Genomic DNA, 12,999 nt, shown 5'->3' on the forward strand with positions numbered 1-12,999 from the left:
TTTCATCCTACCGGCATGTCAATGTGTGCTTCAAATATTTGTCCTAACTAATATTTAACCCAAAGAGAAGGTGACTGTGCTGTAAAATCCTTAATGTTGAAGGAGGAAGAGAAGGAAGGAGAAGGAGATGGACAAGACCACTTCATTCCCTTCAATGGACTTAAGAGGCAGAAGTGCCCGCACTGTGAAAACCAAACTGTAAGGACAAATAGGATTGGATTTACAAAACCTTTGAGTTTTGTGTGGGACTCAGTATATTCACTGAGAATGTGTCCTGTGCTCAGGATGCCAATCCATGCTACCAATAAGCTACACTGTTATGCCCTCTTCTCTCTAGGAACTTGAAAAAAAAAGTCATTTTAAAACACTACCAACCACTTTTAAGTACTGATTTTTCAAAAATATGGATAAGAATTCTAGAACAAAAGGAGGGAAAAACAGGAAAAAAAGCAGCATATGTTTGTTCACAGCCTTGAGTTGGATTCCTGTTTTGTTATTGTAGAAAAAGTGTCCCATCTGTGACCATGGGTGCCACACTTTTTATTCAACCTATACGAAGACGTGAAGATGGAATATGAGGAGCCACCATGGGAAATCAGCTATCTTTTCCTCCAGTCTCATCAACCTGGCTCAGTGAGCTACTCCAGTCCCATCCCAGAGGCAAGCTGAAGTCAAAGAGGAAAAGATGGTCATGACCTCAGCACACACACAGGAATGAGACCAGCGCAGCTCTTCTAGTGAGGACTGTGGAGCTCACATGGTGTCATGGCGCCGGCGGTGCAGGGACAGGTGGTCAGAGCGAGAAAAGCTCCGGTTGCAGTCTGTGCACCGGAAGGGCTTGATGCCTGTGTGCTTGCGGAAATGGCGAGTGAGCTCATCTGAGCGAGCAAACTTCCAGGAGCAGCCATCCCAGGTGCATTTATAAGGCTTCTCTCCTAAAAGGGGAATAGGAAAAAACAAGGGGAGTCAGCGATGCTTGGACACTGCAAAGATAACAGAGACCATAAGCTTTTATCAAGGCTTTGGTCAAAAGGTGAGGCAATCACTTTGAAGACAGGCTCTCCTTCAACCTTACAGAAGCGCTAAAGAGAAGCTAAGGCGGCAGGCGCTGGCTCCAACAGGCCTTTGCTTGAATCCTGGCTCTCCTACATACCAGCTGTGTGACCTGAAATAAGTAACTTCTCTCTGGCCGGGTCTGTTTAATCATCTCTAAAGGTGAAGAAAATATCTCGCAGGGCTGTTTGACATATCTTCTTTTCTGAACACAGCTAGTAAATGATAAACCTGGGTTCCAAACTGAGGTCTTTGACACTTGACCCTGTACCACGCTGTAGCAGCCACATCCTCTCCTCTAATACCTCCCAGCAAATAGTCTCAAGTAGAGACATATCCACAGAAAGAAAATGTGATTCACTAGAAGGAGCCCTCAGCTCAGTCCACAGGCCTTCTTCTGTGTCAGGTCAGAAATTAAAGTGCATGGAGTGGGATGAGGAGAAGCATTAAGTCAAATTTTTTGAAATAGTTCATGCTCAGTATCCGCAGGTTGCATCTGGGTTATATATGGAATATGTATGCTCTGGATAAAAAGCTAAAAGAAAAAGGTAATAGAAAATACATTAACACAAGAGGATCCTATTAGGGTGTGTAGATCACACAGTACATGTTGAAATACTCAGAATAAAGGTGCAATATCGATATACTTAAATGCAAATTATGAGATACATTATTAACAGTAAGTGAATATCTGGAAAGTGAGGAGAAAAACTGTGGGAAAAGGACTTTCTCTTTTTACTTTTCTGTGTCAACTGAATGTTTTAAAAATCATGATATCGTATCTTATAATAAATTTTTAATTTTCTTTGTTTTACATCTATTTTAATTATAGTTAACATACAATATTATATTAGTTTCAGATGTACAACATAGTAATGTGATCATCTCACTAATTCTAAGAATCATAAAACAGAGAAGAGACATTACAATGGATGCCTCAGATATAAAAAGTATTATAAGGGACAATTATGAACAATTACATGCCCACAGACTACGTAACTTAGAAGAAATGGATAAATTCCTAGAAACATACAACCTACCAAAACTGGCTCAAAAAAAGTAGAAAGCCTAAACAGGCCATCAACAAATAAGGAGATTGAGTCAGTAATCAAAAATCTTTCAACAAAACCCGGCCAGTGTGGTTCAGTGGTTGAAGGTCGACCTATAAACCAGAAAGTCACAGTTTGATTCTTGGTCAGGGCATATGACAGGGTTGTGGGCTTGGTCCCCAATAGGGGCATGCTGCTGGTCAATGCTTAACCACTGAGCCACTCTGGCTGGGCCCCCTTCTACTCTTGCAACTCCATGCTTCCACCACCAACCACTGCACTTAATATGCCCTAGCAAATGCTGGGCTTCCGTTAGTTATTAGAACAAGACAAACTTATTCCCTTCTCATTAACTATGTCATCTAATGTAAGAACCTTTTTTAAAATACTGATTTGAACAAACTTTTAAAAAGCATTTATTAAACAACTGGGGAAATCTGATATTAAGGAATTTTTCGATTCCTTTCTTTGAGCACTTTAAATATCTCCCGCCACTCCCTTCAGCTTATTTTTAAATGTCCTTTGCCTTTTAAAGATATATGCTTAAGTATTTATGGCAAAGATAATATGATGTCTGAAATTGGCTTCAAAATAATAGTGTGGGATGGGGGAGTTGGTAGGGGTGTAGAAGGAACAAAATTGGCCACATACTGAACTAATTGCTGAAGTTGTCTTTCTCACATAGATGTTTCTCTGTCTCTCCCTCTCCCTTCCACTCTTTCTAAAAAAAAAATCAATGGAAAAATATCCTCAGATGAAGATTAATTAAAAAAAAAGACCTACAGGTGATCAATTGGGGATGATGGCCATTCAGAAGACACCAGGCTAAGTGTAGTCATAGGCTGGTTTTATAAAAGCTACCTTAGAGTAGGAACAAGGTATAAGAATAAAAGCCATGAATGGAACCTGATCCATGAGTATAAATGGATCAGTCTCAGAGACTGTGTATGGTGTGTGTGTGTGTGTGTGTGTGTGTGTGTGTGTGTGTGTGTGTGTGTTGGGGGTGGGGTGAAGGTGGACAGACCTGTATGGATTCTGCGGTGGGCTTTCAGGTGAGAGCTTTTGGTGTATACTTTGCTGCATCCTGCAAAGTCACATTGGTGAATCCGTCTTCTTTTCAAGTCAAGGGACTCTTCTCCCTGCATTTGGGTCATTGCTACTGGTCTGAGCATAAAAAGAGAAATAGGGCCAAAGAATGATTTTAACGTGAAGTCTAAATAAATGGACATACATACAGTGGGACCACTTCATACAGGCAAATTTATTACTAGACCCTTAAAAGAAGAAGTAATACAGTACAAGCAATTCCCTCAACTAGCCCATTCTGCTCAGTACATGCAGGTTCCAGGAGGTGGCAATGTTTCCTTGGGTGGTTTCTGCTCCCAAAGAGTATGAGCATCTCACTCTAACAAGTCTCATACTTGTGTTTAAAGAAATACATTTTTCATACAACATGGTTGCTAAAAACACAAGCCAACTACTTTATTAGTCCCAACATTGGACGACAAGGCTGCTTTAAACGTACAGAAAGAAACCTTAGGTAACTGTGCTTTACAGGAAATCTGCAGATTTTTCAAGGGTAAAATTGATGATCTACAATTAGAACCTAACTCTGCCACAATATGCATGTCTATGCACACAAACTCATACCTTTGCTGGGAAAGGTTTTCCTATATTTTGTTGTCCCCAAACTCTTACTATTATGTCTGAGAATTTGCTCCATTTCTACCAAAGACACACATATATACATAGAAAGGGACTTGAAATAAAGACAAAAGTACTCACTCTTGCTGCAGTCCCTGGAAGGCCAAGGATCCACTCTCATTTGCACTTTCCTCACTGTCACTTGGGACTTCCAGTGGAGACATGGACATGGGGTCAACTTTCACTAAAAGCAAAGAAAAGGAGCAATGTGGCTACAAATATATGTGCCTCTGTTATCATTTTTAGGATTCCCAGTTTGGCCCACAATGAGAAGGAGCAGGAAGAGAAATACAGGCAGTCCCCGGGTTACGTCGGATTCGACGTACGTCGTTTCGTGGTTACATCACCATCTCCCATTTATTTATAAAAAAAGTTCCGTCATTTTGACGTATGTACATATGTGCTTTATATTTTTTGTTATTTATTTACCACAAGTAAAGGTCAGGAATTGTTATCTTTCTTTTAATTTTTTTTTTACTGTTTCACTTCATTACTGCTGTGTGTGTGCTCCATGTGAGTGATGTAGGTGCTTATGTAGGTGGGTTCCGACTTACGGCAAAAATGGCGTAATGTTGCGCCGTAGGAACGGACCTCAGACGTAACCCGAGGACCTACTGCTGTAAAGGAAAGGCCAAGATGGAAGAAGTGTATTTGTGTAGAAGGAAGAGAAGAATATTTAAAATATTTAGCATAGCTGGAAACAGAAATTCCTTTGAGGGAAAGATAGTCAGGTACATTCTGGAACATTCTGGTGCTAGAATAAGCTTCTCGAGGATAGTGAGTGAGATAGGACAGTGAGTTTCTTCTCTAGGATAGGGTCTGGTTACAAATCGACACTATCTCCAGCCCCCAGGTTCAATGTGTGCTTGTTGAATCATATTCTCTGAATAGTTCCTTGGCTGTCCTAAGACAAATGCTTAGTCTCAGCCCACAGGTGATAATGCATCCTTCGGCTTCTGTGCTCCTAAATGAAAACAAGCCAATGAAACACATACCTGGTTCCTAGTAGGTATTTGATACATGTTACATCCATCCTTTTCCCTATGTTGGGAGAAGCCCTCAAATATTTCTTATTATCAATTACTTGTGTTTCCGACACCTAACAAAACTCAGTCCTGTGGTCAGCGGTCTCCTAGATCCAGTAAAAGCTAGAAACTTAAGGGTGCTAATAAGGTTGAATGGGGAAGGACTTGGCTTGTGCAATCGCCTCCATACATTGATTGTACATCATTCACTAAAATGTTTTAAACATGGCCCTGGCCAGGTGGCTCAGTTGGTTGGAGCATTGTCTTGTACACCAAAAGGTTGCAGTTTCGATTCCCAGTCAGGGCACATACCTACTAGTAGGTTGTGGGTTTGATTCCCGGTCGGGATGCATACAGGAGGCAACCAATTGATCTCTCTCTCTCTCTCTCTCTCTCTCCCTCTCCCTCTCTTTCTTTCCTCCTTCCTCTCTCTAAAATCATAAACATATCCTCAGGTAAGGATTAAGAAAAAGTTAAGTTTTAAGTATGGATCTCAATATGTATGTGTTTGCATGTGTGTGTATGATATAAATGTGCCAGTATATTAAAATTTTGTGTACATTATGAAAATAAACAAAAAATAATATGTAAGTGGCGAGAAAATACAAAGAGAAATGCTGATACTTTCTCCTTGTGCTCTAATTGCTTTGTGCACCTCTCTCTCTTGAGGTGGAAGCCTACCATTTTGGAGAACACTGAGCTCACGGTCTTAGCTTAGCTTGAAACTACATGAAACATTTTAAAAATGTATTGTTTATTTAGAAGGGCTCTAACAGACTTATGGATATTATGGTGGGAATTCAAAGCCCCTTCAAACCATCCTGAGGTGCTACCACTGCCTAGAACAGTAAATTCTCACGCGGGGAATTTTATTTTTCCATTTTGTTTTTTGTTTGGCTCTCTCTCCCTATACAAGAATTGATAACTATGTTTTAATTAACCTCCTCAGGAGATCTCAAAAACAAGATTGTTGTAGCCCTAGCTGGTTTGGCTCAGTTGATAGAGCATCAGCCTGCGGACTGAAGGGTCCTGGGTTCAATTCCAGTCAAGGGCACATGCCTAGGTTGTGGGGCTGATCCCTAGTAGGGGGCATGCAGAAGGCAGCTGAACAATGATTCTCTCTCCTTTCTTTCTCCCTTCCTCTCTGAAATCAATAAAAAAAATATTTTAAAAAAGATTGTTAAGAATACTTACATTACCAAACTTATCCTCTAGTCAATGATGGCGTTTTTATTTAAAAGAACACAGCAGAGTCTCAGCAATTTGATACTTGGTATGTTGTTTTTCAGCACCCTACATTTAGTGATGCAACGATCACAAGGCATTGGGTTTCAAAGCTTGAAGACACTTAGAAAGTTTATTATATATACAGTTTATTTTATATTGAGCTGAAATCTGGTTCCTAGTCAATTCTACCCACATCTCTTCCCTTTGGTCTTTTTTTTTTTAAATATATTTTATTGATTTTTTACAGAGAGGAAGGGAGAGGGACAGAGAGTTAGAAACATCGATGAGAGAGAAACATTGATCAGCTACCTCCTGCACACTCCCTACTGGGGATGTGCCCGCAATGAAGGTACATGCCCTTGACTGGAATCAAACCTGAGACCCTTCAGTCAGCAGGCTGACGCTCTATCCACTGAGCCAAACTGGTTAGGGCCCCTTTTTGATTCATCCTAAATATTTATCAGCTCTTCATTTGACATGGATTTGAGTCCTTGAACGATTCTAATCTCTCTCCTCTAAGTATACTCCAATTTCCTAACATCCTTCCTAAGGCATAACATCCAAAGCTGATCAGAATGCTACAGATGTGGTGAAGCTAAATATCTTGAAAACTTCGAAAAGCCATATATTTTTCTTGGATCATTCCCAATTACAAACTACAATGGATCTACTTCTGGGAGTGGGGCGGGAACTGGGTGGTTGAGGGATAGTGGTGAAAGGGAGACTTACTTTCTAAACTTATTTTAAAAATTAAGCAGAAGGAAAGATTATAGTATATGAACTTTCTCCTGGACAAATGTCTAAGTTCGTTAATCATATTTTTAAAATATATTTTTATTGATTTCAGAGAAGAAGGGAGAGGGAGAGAGAGATAGAAACATCAATGATGAGAGAGAACCATTGATTGGCTGCCTCCTGCATGCCCCACAATGGGACCAAGCCCACAACCCAGGCATGTGCCCTTGACCAGAATCGAACCTGGGACCCTTCAGTCCAAAGGCCAACACTCTATCCACAGCCAAACTGGCCAGGGCTCATCAAATTATTTTTTGTGAGACAAGTATTATCTACCACTGTGTTAGGTTCTCTGAAGACACCAAAAGAGAAATAAAACAGTTTTGTCCTTGAGAAATTTACAATTCAGTTAGGAAGAATGCCCATATACTGTGATACAGGAGAGTAAAAAAGAAAAATGGAGGGTGACAGATGCTAAAATGAGGAGGAACATAAGGAGATGGTAATATTTCAAAGGAGACTTTTACCTGCAAGGGAAAAAAATACAGTGTTAGGAGCTTAGCAGGAGCTAAGTCTGCCTAAGTATGCAGGGCTAGAAACATTATCAACTTGTTTGCCAAAGCATTCCTAATGGCAAAGAAGCTTAAAAACACTCTTCTGGAAAATCCCAAGCCTAGTAAGCATAAAACTATTTTTGAAGTTTGTGTTTTATCTTAAAATGTTATTCAAATTTTACATTTTTCTCTTTAATAAAATCATGTTTTAAAAATATAAAAGGTTTTAAAATTCTGAACTCTCAAATAATATATAGGTTCCAGGAAGATATATCGTATTTCACTCAAGGATATGTATACCCCAGTTTGAGAAGCATGGGCTAAACAAAAGAGTCACTGTACATTCTTAAGCATTGAAAAGACATGATAAAAACAGTGTGTATGAAAGATTGTGCTTGATGCTGTGTGCCAGGATAATAGGAGGGGGTAAAAAGAGACAGGAGATAGGGCAACTCAAAAAGAGAATAGATGACAGTAACTCAGATATGCAAACAGCCCAAGTGCCATCAGTAGATGAGTAGATAAAAATAGCTGTGGTACAGACATCAACCAATGAACTTGTATGCATATATACATGACCCGTGGACACAGACAATGGGGTGAGGACCTAGCAGGGGGAGGAGGATGGGACCAGGCTGGAAGAGGCTAATGGGAGGAAAAAGAAAACCTATGTAATACTTTCAACAATAAAGATTTTCGGAAAGAAGCTTTAGTACATATATACAATGGAATACTATGAGGCTATAAAAAAGAAGGATCTCTTACCCTTTGCAACAGCATGGAGGCACCTGGAGAATATCATGCTAAGCTATGTAAACCAGTCAGAGAAAGATGAGTATCACATGATCTTACTCATATATGGAATCTAATGAACATAATAAAGTGATGAACAAAATAGGTTCAGAGACATAGAAGCATGGAACAAGTTGACAGATCTCAGAGCAGGGGGTGGGAGAAGAGATGAACCAAAGAATATATATGCATATATGCATAGCCCATGGACACAGACAATGGAGTGGAGAAGGCCCGGGGTGGGGTGGGGTCTGGGTGGAGGGGGGGCAAAGATAGGGAAAATTGGGGACATCTGTAATACTGTCAATAAATAAATGAGAGAATAGATTGATGGAGGTGAAGCCGAGGAAAGGGGCACAATGATGCTCACCTGATCCGGCATTTTTGCCATCTCCTCCAATGAGTGGGACTGTAATGGCTGCAGGGTTCCCATCTGCAGGCAAAGCAGTATACACCATGGGCAGCGATTGTACCACTACTGGGATGGTCTTCAGGCCACTCATTTTGTTTGGCAGACTGACTGAGGGGATGGTGTGAATCACATGGAAGATCTGCTGGCCACCAGTGCCCTGAGAGGAGGCCAGAATAGAGCCTGGAGTCAGAACGGTAGGGATGTTTGCTAAAGTGCCTGCATCAGATGTCGAAGTGGACACTACAGGAGTCTGCGGAGCAGGCTGCGGCTTGGGAGGACGGATTGGCGCTTGCAGCATGCTGGCAGGCTGGAGAGGAGCCTTGGGCTTGTGAAGGGAGAGGTCGACTGGTTCCACCTGGGGCAGACTGAAATCATTGGCCAGAAGTTCTTCTGGAGGCTCGATCTTGATGTCGTTAAACAGTGCTGGGTTCTCCATGGGGTTGGCATCCAGAAATGGAAGAGATGTCATATTGCCTCTGCCTGCTGTCTTTGGGGGATCTCTGATTTGAAGAGAGCCAGTGACCTGAAATAAATTAATAAACAAATGAGAGATGCAAAACAGTCAGTGCTAGTGCCCTGAAGAAGAGACATGCGAGCAATGAAAGGAAGATATCTCCATTCTCTTCTCACGGACAGAATATATAAGGAATTGGAAGAAATGAGGCAGGAGTACATTAAAGAGGGAAAAGGAAGGGACACTTTCCCGAGGATCGGTACTAGGCACTGTATCAGGCCATTGATACAAATTGTTTTACAATAATCTTTATAATAATTCTGCAAGATTAATTAAAGTCAACACTTTCTAAGTATCCACTATAAATACTGGGCTAAGTCCAGTGAGGGCACATATGAATGAGGTATAACCAAAAGTACTAATATACTAACTATAATGATAGAATGATGTGAGTAGTTTATAAGTCATGCCATAGTGAGCGATGCAGCAGACATATAAACGAGGTGTTTCAGAAAAGGAAAATGGAGCCCAGCCAGCATAGCTCAGGGGTTGAGCATCAACCTATGAACCAGGAAGTCATGGTTCTATTCCCAGTCAGGGCACATGGCCGGGTTGTGGACTCGATCCCCAGTGGGGGGGTGTACAAGAGCAACTGATCAATGATTCTCTCTGATCATCGATGTTCCTCTCTCTCCTTCCCCCTTCCTCTCTGAAATCAATAAAAATATTTTTAAAAGAGCACAAAGAAGCATCCATGTTTCATCTATGTCATTTAGTCAGGCTGCCATCTGCTTTCTCCCTCTGCTAGGCTATCGCACTCTTGGTTTTTTTCATTTTCAATCCCGCATCTCAACTCAGGCCTTGTTCAGGGTCCAAATATTGCTTCAATCTGCTTCTCTAAGACATGACTCTGTGATTTGTCCCACTGTTTCACATACTTCTAAATTACGCCATCCCTCATGGGTGGATACACTCCATCCAGGTAAGGGAGCAATAGAATCCTGTTGGTGGTGGGGAGGAGGGAGGATAGGGAGAGGAAGTTGTCAAAAAATGGCTCTGTTTAACTTACAAATTCCTTGTCCTCTGAATCCCCAAATCAACTTAAACTCTTATTTTTCCCACATCCCCCATGTATCTCTTCACCTGGCTAGTCCCCTTCCCAGATTAAAGAGGCAGAATACTAGGAATTTCTAAGAACAAACAGGAAGAAGTATTTCTTCTTATAGTCCCTCTCTCATGACTATCAATAATTTTGAGAAATAAAGTTACAACAGAAAGCATAAGAAGAGGTTAAGTGTAGTATCACTTTCCACAAGAATATAGACTGTGGGTGTCGAGAACAAGTAATAAGCAGAACCACATGAGTGACTGATACAGGTATTTTAGCATTCCAGGAGCTCAAGTGTACTAGAGATCAGGGAGAGTTGGAGTTATCAGTGAAAGTTTTATGAAATAAATGGAATTGGAATTTGGACTCTAAGGTAAGTGTGGGATTTGGTAAATCAGACAGACTCATTGAAGCACATGCCAGGCAGAAAGAATGGCATAGGGAAAGGTATCACTAAGAATCTTTCAGAATTGTATGACCCAAATAGTTAATATTACAGAGATATTATTAATTTTCCTGGTTGTAACAGTGTTGATGTTGTTAGGTAGGAAAAAGTCAGTATTTATAGGTGATACATACTGAATTATTATTATTATTATTATTATTTTAATATATATATTTTTATTGATTTCAGAGAGGAAGGGAAAGGGAGAGAGGAAATAGAAACATCAGTGAGGAGAGAGAATCATTGGTTGGCTGCCTCCTGCACGCCCCCTATTGGGGATCAAGCAGCAACCCAGGCATGTGCCCTTGACGGGAATTGAACCTGGGACCCTTCAGTCCACAGGCTGACGCTCTATCCACTGAACCAAAGCAGCTAGGGCGCATACTGGATTATTTAGGGGTGAAGTTCCTTGATGCAAATTGCTTTCAAAGGTAAGAAATGAGGAGAGAGAGAGAGAGAGAAAGAAAGAGAGAGAGAGAGAGAGAGAGAGAGAGAGAGAGAGAGAGAGAGAGAGAGAGGAAGAATATGAAAATGCGAAAATATATGCCAAAATGTTAAGAGTAATAAATTGGAGGGGGGAGACATATATACTACAATATGAACTCTAAAGCTGCTCATACACTTGGTCCAAGAAATTGTACTTTCAGGAAATAATCAGAAACTAGAAACAAAGGGCAGGTGGCAACCAAGTGCTCATTCATTGGTGATATAAGAATTTGAAGAAGGGGGAGCAGCATGTGTGTACTGAGCTAGAGAGCCACCCATCAATCCTACCTCATGACATAAACAAATCATACAATGGACCAAACCAGGAGGCTTCTGCCCACTAGGATGTGGCCAGCACAGTCTTGTTATAGACTACAAGCTCTGGGTCTTTGTCCCCTGGGGCCTGACCAGTGTTCTGTGGCCATGTACCATAAGCACCTTTGCTGTACTACAACCAAGGTATCTTGGAAATGACAAGAAACAAAAAAACAAGTGCTTAGATCACGTACTATCCAGAATTTCTACACATTGAACCAATTTCAAAGTGCTTCAAATTCTGGAACCTTAATATACTTAAACAGCACATTGAAAAACATTTTTCAAACTGTATTTAGGTGTACAGAGATTTGCAAATAAGGTAGTTGTGCATGCATGCTTGACAACATTTCACTATTTTTTATTACAAGTTGAATAGATTTTTCTCTAACACTTACACTCAGCTGCCTCCCTTTTTTTAAATCCTCACCCAAGGATATTTTTCCATTGATTTTTAAAGAGGAAGGGGGTGGGGAGGAGAGAGGAAAACATCAATGTGAGTGAGACACATCAATTTGTTGCTGGTAGTTTGAGGGATCGAGCCTGAAACCTAGGTATGAGGTATGCGCTTTTGACCTGAATCAAACCCGGGCCCTTCAGTCCATCAGGGCTCAGCTTCCTTTTAGTATTAACTATGACTAAGAGCCAGCAAACAGCAGATGTTTTGGAATAATTAGCAAGTGTTTATATGCTAATAGTCCCCAAATGGCCACACCTACAAATATCATTAAAACAGTACAAAGGCATCATATGTACATGCAACTTAAACAAATTCAATTGCACACCAAGGGCAAAACATTTAATGATTAAAAACATTTTCTTTTTTTAAAAAATATATTTTATTGATTTTTTACAGAGAGGAAGGGAGAGAGATAGAAAGTTAGAAACATCGATGAGCGAGAAACATCGATCAGCTGCCTCCTGCACATCTCCCACTGGGAGATGTGCCCGCAACCCAGGTACATGCCCTTGACTGGAATCGAACCTGGGACCTTTCAGTCCGCAGGCTGACGCTCTATCCACTGAGCCAAACCGGTTTCGGCTAAAAACATTTTCATAAGCCAAGATACTTTATCTGGTGACTTTTAAAAAAGGGATCTGGCCAAGCTGGGATGGCTCAGTGGTTGAGCGGGGACCTATGAACCAGGAGGTCATAGTTCGATTCCCAATCAGGGCACATGCCCAGATTTCGGGCTTGATTCCCAGAGGGGACGTGCAGGAGGTAGCAGATCAATGATTCTCTCTCTCATTGATGTTTCTATCTCTCTCTCCTTCTCCCTTTTTGTTGGAAATCAATAAAAATATATTTTATAAAAGTAAAAATAATCTGTACTGGATATATAAAACTATATACTTAATTTTATAAGCAATTTAAGAGATTTTTAAGGGTAACTTTTACTGTATTTGGGTTTCACATATGCAACAACTTTAGAACTTAACCATGAGCAAAATGGGACTTCCACATCTAACATAGAGTGCTTGGCTATAAAAAACATAATCTGTTTTGCCCTGGCTGCTGTTGTTCAGTGGTTAGAGCATCAGCCCGTACTTGGAAGGGTGGGGAGTTCAATTTCTAGTCAAGGGCATGTACCTGGGTTTCAGGTTTAATCTCTGGCTGCAATGGGCCATGTGCCAGAGGC

General features: G+C 40.8%; 1 protein-coding gene across 2 annotated transcripts in view; it reads right to left on the minus strand.

The window, feature by feature from the left end:
• Nucleotides 1-520: 520 nt before the first annotated feature.
• Nucleotides 521-12,999, minus strand: part of KLF8 (KLF transcription factor 8) — a gene marked incomplete at both ends in the record, with an annotated part of 30,889 nt that continues 18,410 nt past the window's right edge. Inside the window, 4 exons of one of the 2 annotated variants that reach the window (XM_081115096.1) lie at nt 521-935; nt 3,127-3,266; nt 3,888-3,990; nt 8,510-9,074. In XM_081115096.1, coding sequence (XP_080971222.1) covers nt 754-935; nt 3,127-3,266; nt 3,888-3,990; nt 8,510-9,074 — 990 coding nt within the window. Of the gene's footprint in view, nt 936-3,126; nt 3,267-3,883; nt 3,991-8,509; nt 9,075-12,999 lie in introns of those variants that run through there. The other variant, XM_081115097.1, reaches the window with a different exon arrangement.

Source organism: Myotis nattereri (assembly GCF_964212035.1).
Source record: "Myotis nattereri genome assembly, chromosome: X".
NCBI classification, from domain to species: domain Eukaryota; kingdom Metazoa; phylum Chordata; class Mammalia; order Chiroptera; family Vespertilionidae; genus Myotis; species Myotis nattereri.